This window comes from Anomalospiza imberbis, chromosome 22, assembly GCF_031753505.1.
Source record: "Anomalospiza imberbis isolate Cuckoo-Finch-1a 21T00152 chromosome 22, ASM3175350v1, whole genome shotgun sequence".
In the NCBI taxonomy this organism is placed as follows: Eukaryota; Metazoa; Chordata; class Aves; order Passeriformes; family Viduidae; genus Anomalospiza; species Anomalospiza imberbis.
In genome coordinates this window covers 1,549,187-1,557,307 of record NC_089702.1, presented here as the reverse complement: position 1 = coordinate 1,557,307, position 8,121 = coordinate 1,549,187, and the positions used below count along the sequence as shown (strand labels likewise).

At 65.4% G+C, this 8,121-nt stretch overlaps 1 protein-coding gene across 2 annotated transcripts; it reads right to left on the bottom strand.

Annotated features, from left to right (window-relative positions):
* Positions 1 to 520: 520 nt before the first annotated feature.
* GFAP (glial fibrillary acidic protein) lies at positions 521 to 4,508 on the bottom strand. 2 transcript variants are annotated; one of them, XM_068211784.1, is made up of 9 exons: positions 4,009 to 4,508; positions 3,477 to 3,537; positions 3,037 to 3,132; positions 2,809 to 2,970; positions 2,416 to 2,541; positions 1,993 to 2,213; positions 1,796 to 1,839; positions 1,054 to 1,139; positions 521 to 758 (listed from the first exon to the last, which is right to left on the bottom strand). In XM_068211784.1, exons 1-9 carry the CDS (start codon positions 4,473 to 4,475, stop codon positions 717 to 719), a joined length of 1,305 nt encoding a protein of 434 aa, XP_068067885.1. In that variant the 5' UTR covers positions 4,476 to 4,508; the 3' UTR covers positions 521 to 716. The 2 variants fall into 2 exon arrangements, with proteins under 2 accessions (XP_068067885.1, XP_068067886.1); XM_068211785.1 differs by having other exon boundaries at positions 3,049 to 3,132.
* Between the last annotated feature and the right edge of the window lie 3,613 nt (positions 4,509 to 8,121).

Sequence of the window (8,121 nt, the reverse complement as noted above, 5' to 3'; positions counted from 1 at the left end):
CCAGCACCCTCAGGAACCCCTCCTGATGCCCGTTTTGTCACCTCTTGACACTATCCCAAGAGCATCCTGCTTCTCCACTCTCCTCTTCCTCCTGCCCCTGCGTCTCCATCATCCTCTTTCTCCACCTCTGCCTCTCCATCCCCCCCTTTCTCCTGTCCCCGTGCCCCTGCCTCCCAGCTGAGCTCGCCCAGCGCCTGGTGACAGGGAAATGTCCCTCTCCAGCCGGTACCTCGCCCCTGCATCCCCCCCACCCGAGGGTCTCAGGGTCTGGGTGCACTGGGGAGATCCAGGGAGGCCTCCCAGAGCAGAGAGCGGATGTAGGGAGATGCTCTTGGCACCATCGTGTTGTCTGACGGTGCACGGAGATGGAAACAGGACAGACTCTCTCCCTGGAGAGCCAGGATGAGGCAGGCAAGGCCCCCAAGCCCGCGGCACCCCGTGCCGTGGGGATGTGACAGCATCCCGGCGGGGAGCGCGGCCCCGCCCGGCTCCGCCGGACTCCCGCGGGTGCTGCCCGGTGCTCTGCTGGCTGCCAGCCCCCAACGGGGTGCCACCGGACCCTGGGCACGGGGGCACGCGGGAGAGGCGAGGGGTGCACGGGAGGGAGATGCTCCCCCAAGCGCCCCCGGTCCCTCCCGTGCCCCGCGCCCGGCCCGGGGCTCCCGCGCGGCGTCGGGCGGGACCTGCGGAGCTGCGGCTGCTGCGGCTCCCCCGCGCTACGGCACCTCCTTGTGCTCCTGCTTGGACTCCTTCAGCACCTGGAGGTGGAGGCAGAGGGACCGTCAGCCCGGGATCGGGTTCTGCCACCGGCCGAGCCTGCGCGGGCTCTGAGCGAGCTTGGGGACAAGGACAGGGACAGGGACAGGACAGCTTTCTCTATGAGCTGCCAGCCTCAGCTCCACCACGACCCAGAGTCAGATCATGCCATACCCTCAGGGATCGCTGGCTCCCCGCCTGGGCTGCCTGTGGGGCTCAGGGATGTGCAAGTCCCTTGGGGACACCCTGTGGGGATGTGGGGATGGAGTGTGGGTGACACAAATGAGGATTTCCCACCTCTCCATCTCGGGTCTCCACAGTTTTGACCACGATGCTCCTCTTCACGTGAGCTTCTGACACAGATTTGGTGTCCAGGCTGGTTTCTGGGGGACATGGGCAGGACAAGGCAGTGACACCCTGCCCGGGGTATGGCCCTTCCAGCCACACTCAAGAGGAAAAGCCCAAAGAAATTGGATTGGGCTGGAAACCCCTGAACATGAGAGACAGCAGCCCTGGGGACACAACCAGCCTCAGGGACAGGGCTGGCCTCAGGGACATGGTTGGCCTTGGGGATGTGGCAGGCTGCGGGATCTGATGTGTCCTGGGGACACAGTTGGGCTGTGGGGACAGCTGGGGACATTTCTGGCCTTGGAGATGTTGTGGACCATGGGAACATGGGTGGCTTTGGGATGTGATTGAGCTTGGGGACAGGGTTGTCCTTGGGGACACAGTTGTCACTGAGGAACACAGTTGGCCTTAGGGATGTGGTTGTCATTGAGGACACGATGATGTGATCAGTGCTGGGGACATCACTGGCCTTGGGGACATGTTCGGCCTTGGGGATATGGCCATGGCACACTCCTCCCCCTGCCCTGGGAGCACCCAAGAGGTTCCCTGGGATTCAGAGAAAAACCTCCTGATCCCTCTGAATGGGGCAGAGATGGCTAAGGTGGCTTCTCCTGCCACAGAGCCCCCAGAAGCCACCCCTGTTTGTGCCACCATCCCACTCCCCCTTCCCACGCGTGGGGCACTGCCTCACCTCGGATCTGCAGGTTGGAGAAGCTCTGCACAGGGATGGTGATCCTGCAGGGGCAATGGGAGCATTGGGAAGAGCACAAGGTCCTGCTGCTGGAGGATGGTCCCCAACCCAGCCGGACACCCCAGAGGGACCACGAGGACTTGGGCTTGGTTAGGGGCATGGCTGGGGTGGGGTGAGGGGCAGGATGGAGCTGTCACCTGCTCTCCTCGCCCTCCAACAGCTTGCGGTACGTGGCGATCTCAATGTCGAGGGCCAGCTTGACGTTGAGCAGGTCCTGGTAGTCCTGCAGGTGCTGGGCCATCTCCTCCTTGAGGCTGCGGATGTCCTCCTCCAGCCGCCCCACCGTGTCCTGGTAGCCGGCCGTCTCCAGGGTGTAGCGCTCCTCCAGCTCCCGCAGCTGCCTCTCCAGGGACTCATTCTGGGGGGCCACGGGGGGCCGTGACTCCCTCCATGGCCACCTTCTCCAGGAGCTGGGGGCTCTCCCCAACATCCATCTATCTCCCACCCTTGGGGACCAGCCATTCCCCTGGCTTTGGGTGGTGGTCCCACCAGGGAACCCCTGGTGCTGGCAGCTCCCTGAGGCTGTGTCCCTGCTCTTGCACCCCACGGCTGTCACCTACCGAGCCCCGCAGAGCCTCCAGGTCGCAGGTGAGGGCCTGCAGCTGGCGCCGGTACTCGTTGGCCTCCTGCTTGGCCACCCTCAAGGCCTCGGCGTGCCGGGCGGCCGCGTCCGTCAGATCTGCGAACTGGGACAGGGGACGTGTGCCATGGGATGGGACCACAGGGCAGGGATGTGTTCTGGTGGCACACGGTGTGGGAACACAACCCTGCTCTGCTCCACAGCAGGGACGTGGCCCCAGGAACGTGTGGCAAGGAGAAACATCCCTGGCCTAAGTGGGGACAGCAGAGATCCCGATCCCCACACACCACCACCCCCAGCCCCGAGATGGTGACACCCCGGGAGAGGACAGCCAGGGGACATTCATCTGTGGGGCAGCCAGCTCCCACTGCACCTTGGACTTGTACCACTCCTCGGTCTCCTGGACGTTGCTGGCGGCCATGGCCTCGTACTGGCTGCGGATGTGGCGCAGGGCGGCTGTCAGGTCCGGCTTGCTCGCGTCCACCTCGACGTGCACCCGCTGCCGGGCCAGCTGCTCCTGCAGCTCCCGCAGCTCCTGTGGGGACAGGGGGGTCAGGGCAGCCCCCTGAGCCCCAGACCCCCAAGCCCAGAGCGGGGTTACCTCCTCGTGGACCTTGTGGAGGAAGGCAATCTCGTCCTGCAGGGTCCCCACGCGCCTCTCCAGGTCCAGGCGAGCCAAGGCAGCATTGTCCACGTCCTGTCATCGTGGGGGGACAGGAGGGACTGTCCCTGCTGGCCACCTGGATCTCCTCTGTCCTGAGCTGCCTGGTCATGTCCATTCCCTCCCACTCCCATGCAGCACTGCCTCTCCCCAGCCATCATAGCATTTCCCAGTCCCTCACCGCTTGCTCCTGCCATTCCTGCCCATCCATGTTCCGTATCTGTCCATCCCTGTCCTTCCCATTCATCCCTGCTCCCTACCAGCCCGCTGTAATGCATACCAGTCCCTCAGTTCCTGCTCCTGCCCATCCCTTCCTGTCCCTGCTACATCCCTGCCCATTCCCAAGGGAAGCCAAGCCGGGATCTGGCCCCTGCCCTCACCTGCCTGTAGGCAGCCAGGTTGCTCTCAGCCTCCAGCCTCAGGGTCACCTCGTCCTGCAGCCTGTGTCGGAGCAGAGGCACAGTGACACGTCCAGCACCATGGCTGGTCACTCTCAGCCCACAGACAGACCCCCTACAGCACCAGCACCCCTCCAAACCCAGGTCAGCTCTTGTGCCCACCCCACACACCCCAATACCATCCCACACTGTTCCCAGGGGTCGCCCATATCCCATCACAATCCAGGTGCACACCAGTCCCTGGTCCCCAGGGCTACCCCTCTCCTGTCTCAGGGGCCACTCTGACCCCTGGGTACACCCTGGATTCCATTCTGGTCCCAGGGATCACCCTGGTCCTTGTCACCACCATGGTTCCCATCACCAGGAAGATCCTGATCACCATCCTGGTGTCCGTCCTGGTCCCTGCTGCCACTTTGGTTCCAGTGGCCACCCCGGTCCTGGTAGTCACCCTGACACCCATCCCAAGTGGACCACCCTGGTCCCCAGGGCTACCCCAAGCTGGACAGTGCCTTACTTCTGCTGGAGGCTGCCGAGGTCCTCGGCCAGGTTGTCCCTCTCCATCTCCAGCCGGGCCTTGGTGGTGGCCAAGTGCTCCACGCGGCGCCGAAGATCCCGCAGCTCCTCCTGGTAGATGTCGGCCGCGCGCGAGGGCTCCCGGTCCTGCTCCTGGTTCAGCTCCAGGACCAGCACCTTGTTCTGCTGCTCCAGCAGCCGCACCTTCTCGATGTAGCTGGCGAAGCGGTCGTTGAGCTCCATCATCTCCACCTTCTCGTTGGTGCGCGTCTCCCTGAACTCCGAGTTGAGCGCCGTGGCCAGCGAGAAGTCCATCCTGCCCGAGCCCAGCCGGGGCCCCGTGCGGGCGCTCAGCTGGGGGCTGCGGGGCGCCCGGAGCCGGCCCGGGGAGCTGCCGAGGAGCACCCGGTACACGGGCACGGAGGGGCCGAAGCGGCGGCCGTAGGAGGGCAGGCGCTGGCTCTCCATGCCGGGCGGATGGGCGCGATGTGCCCGGCCGAGGGTTTTTATGGAGCCTGGAGCCCCCGTCCTGCCGGCTGCGTGGCGCTGCCCCCGGCCAGGAGCCAGCAGGCCGGCACGGTGCCAGGCTGTGGCGCCCGGCGGGGTGGCTGTGCCCTGGCACTCAGCCTGGGCACGGCGGCTCAGCCCCTGCCCACCGCTGCCCCCACTCCGGGCTCTGCAGGGTCTGGGGAACGCGCCAGGGTGGGGACAGAGCGGTGGCCACGGGCACCCCGTGGGTGGGAGCTGGTGCCAGGCTGGGTGCGATCCATGGGGCACTGGGGGTGCTACTAATGAAGACCAGCTTTTAATTAGGTGGCTGGAGCCTCCTACATCCCTCCTATCCCGACGGGTCTGTGGAAGCACTGGCTGGTGGCCCTGGAGCCCCGGTCCCCGTCCCGAATGGCCCAGGGTCCCCGAGAGAAGGTGTTGATCCCTCACAGCTGAGTGTGCATGGCCACGTCACTGGCCACACATGCGCTGAGTCTGGGGGGCCTTTTGCCCCTGGTGGCACACGGCAGGGGCTGCCAGGGGCTTTCCGCAGCGGCTGAAAGGGGCTTTGTGCGGAGCCGGAGCCGTGGCACAGCCGGGAGGAGCCTTTGTGCCAGGGCACGGCACTGCCGGGAAGCGCGGGGGGCTGGATCCAGGGGCAGGCTCGGCGCCAGCGCCAGCCCCGACCCTCCCAGTCACAGCGCAATGGCCACGAACTGCGGCATGGAGGGGTCTTGGGCACGGCCCAGGGAGGGGACGGGAGTGTTCTGGGGACATGGGGACACGAGCGACACGTGGTGGCATCAGGGTGGGTGCCCCGAGAGGCAGCCAGGGTGAAGCTGGGGACGGGGATGTCCCTGGGACTCTGCTGCAGAGACAGGGACGGGAACAGGGACAGGGACAGGGACAGGGACTGGCCCCGCCGCTGGCAGTAGATGGCAGCCGATGGCCGGGAACGGCTCTTGCCTGCCGTGGGACGGGGACATTCCGCTGGAGCACGGCCACCAGCACTGGGCCACCAACAGTGGCCAGTGGGGAGAGCTGTGGCGACGGCTGCGTCCCTGTGGGTGCAGTCCTGGGAGAGCCAGAGCCAGCAGGGACCATACTGGTGAGACTGGTGGGACAGGGACAGCTCCCACATCCTTCTTTAACCCCTGAAGCTCCCTGCCTCCAGCCAGCCCCGGGTTCCCCCGGCTGTCCTGTGCTGGTGTCACCAGGGATCGTGCCCACAGAAATTCCAGGTTTGGGGCACCTACACATCCCCCAGTGACTCTTGTGTCCCCAGACAACAGCGGCATCCCTGGAGACACGTGCTGTGTGACAGCTCCGGTGACAGGACACCTCCCTCCCTGGTGCACAGCGGGGTGGAGGGGGGACAGAGCGGGGGCTGCGGAGCTTTGGGGTCCTGTGTGAGCACCCGCTGCTCCCCAGGGATCGTCTCTCCCGGCTCCCACGCAGCGCGATCAAAGCACGGGAAGCGGCGGGAGGCAGAGCTGGGCTCCCCCTCCTCCTTCTCCTCCTCCTCTTCCCTGGCCCCCCCTAATGAGACAAAGGAACTGGGAGCGGGCTGGCAGTTTTAATTGGAAGCTTCCAGGCTCAAGGAGACAAAGGCGAGATCAGCTGCTGCCGGGCAGGGAAGGAGCCGGGAGGAGCCGGTGACCCCGGCCCCGTGGGACAGCAGCGCCCGGGGCTGCCCCGGCCCCGGCCCCGCTCCTGCCACACGCGGTCACCACCGAGGGCGGCTGTGAGGAGCTGCTGCAGGGAGCCAGATGTGACAGAGCCAGATGTGCCCTGGCACGGCAGGAAAGGGGATCACAGGGGTGGCGGGAACACTGGTCCCTGGGTTGGGTGCTTGGGGGTCTCTGTCCCAGGGTGGGGGTGTCACACGGGTGGCAGTGATGGGGCTGGAGCAGAGGAGAAACACAGAACAAAACCTTTTCCCATCTCTATACAGTGTCAGGTCCCAGGAGGGTAGGTGGCTCCCCCACCCCTCACCTGCACTCTGGGACACTGAGCAGGGTGCCCAGACCTCCCCCGGCTCAGAAGAGGGTGCAGAGGCCCCCACAGGACCCTGGGATGATGGAGATGGGGGGAAGCCGCAATGGAGCCCAACTCAAGAGCAAGTGCCTTTTCCAGGCCAGCTCAGCTGGGAGCTGCTCCTGAACCCCGGCTCCCCATGTCCCATGGGAGCCCAAAGGGGAGCTGTGTGAGGAGCTTTGGGAGGCAAAAGGGGGTGCAGAATAATTGGGGAAGCTGTGGTTTTAGGAGGTGTCAGGTTGTGTTCTAGAGGAGGCTGTGGGAGCCTGGAGGGGGTTCAGGCTCACGGGGGGCTCTGAGGGGGCGCTGGCAGGGGGTGGCACAGGGAGGGAGTGGGGAGCAGAGCCCAGGGGGAGTCTCTGAGGCCTCTCCCAGCCTGGGGATCTCTCTCCCCCTCTGCACCCTCCAGCTGAACCAACCCTCCCCTCCAGGAGTGCATGAGCACCCAGACCATTGGAAATGGAGCCGTGTCCTCCAGCAGCTCTGCGGGAATGGGGAGACACAACAGCAACCCCAAAACACACAGCCTGAAACTGTTCTGTGCCTGCACCAGTGCTCAGAGAGCACCCTGGGAACACGGGGTGTGGAGGTCCCAGGTGCCTCCTGGCTCTGGGCTGGCAGCAGACGTGGCCTCGAGCTGCCAGGGGCCCGCAGAGCTACCAGCTGCCTCGGCCCCACTGCCCGGGGCTGCTCAGCCTCGGGGTGCCCGGCTGCCGTGTCCAGGTGCTGATCAGCCCCTGCCCGTTGGCCCCCAGCCCACGTCACCAGAGCAGCTCCTGGACTTGTTGGCCAAAGGCAATAAAAACCGAGCACAGCGTCCCAGCAAGGCCAACGCCTCCTCCTCCCGCTCCCACGCCATCTTCCAGGTGAGGGCTGCTGGCTCTGGGATCGCCCCCACTGCTGCTGCAAACGGGGCTGAAAACACACCTGCACACCCGTGCCAGGACCAACATGCCAGGGCTGTCCCCCTCAGCACGGAGCTGGGAATGTTGCTCCCCAGGGCCTCTGTTCACGTGCTCTCTGCTTTCTGCGTGCAAAGCTGCCAGTGCAGTTCAGTTCCAGCCAGGCCCTTGCCCGAATTCTCAGGGCTGTCACGGCTGCCTGGGCAGAGGGAGGCTCTGGCTGTCACTTCAGCCTGAGCCTGGTGCCTCGCCCCTTGCTGCTCGCAGGGGAGCAGCCCAGGTGTCTGCGTGCTTTTCCAGCCAGCTCCCAGCTGGGCTCGTTGGTGGGTCCTGGATTCCTGCCTGCACAAATCCCTGAGCTGTGCTGGAAATCTGCCCTTCCTGCTGCCAGCTCTGCCTCCCAACAAGCTGAACCAACCCTGCTGCAGAGGATGCATGGGCTGCAGAGGATACAGCAGCAGTCTTCAGCTTTCAGCACCTCTGGCCCTGCAGGGATTGCTCCTTGGGGGCGGGGGGCTTACAGGGCAGGGGGGGAAGCATGTTGGGTTCTACTGGGACATTTTTAGTGATTCAGAGGGGAAGGCATGGAGCAGTGCTGCCAGGTGAGTCTTGGTGGCTGTGTTCCCCCTGGCCTGCACCAGCCCTGGGCTTGGCACCCACAGCCCTGGCTGGTGCCTCCCTGGGGA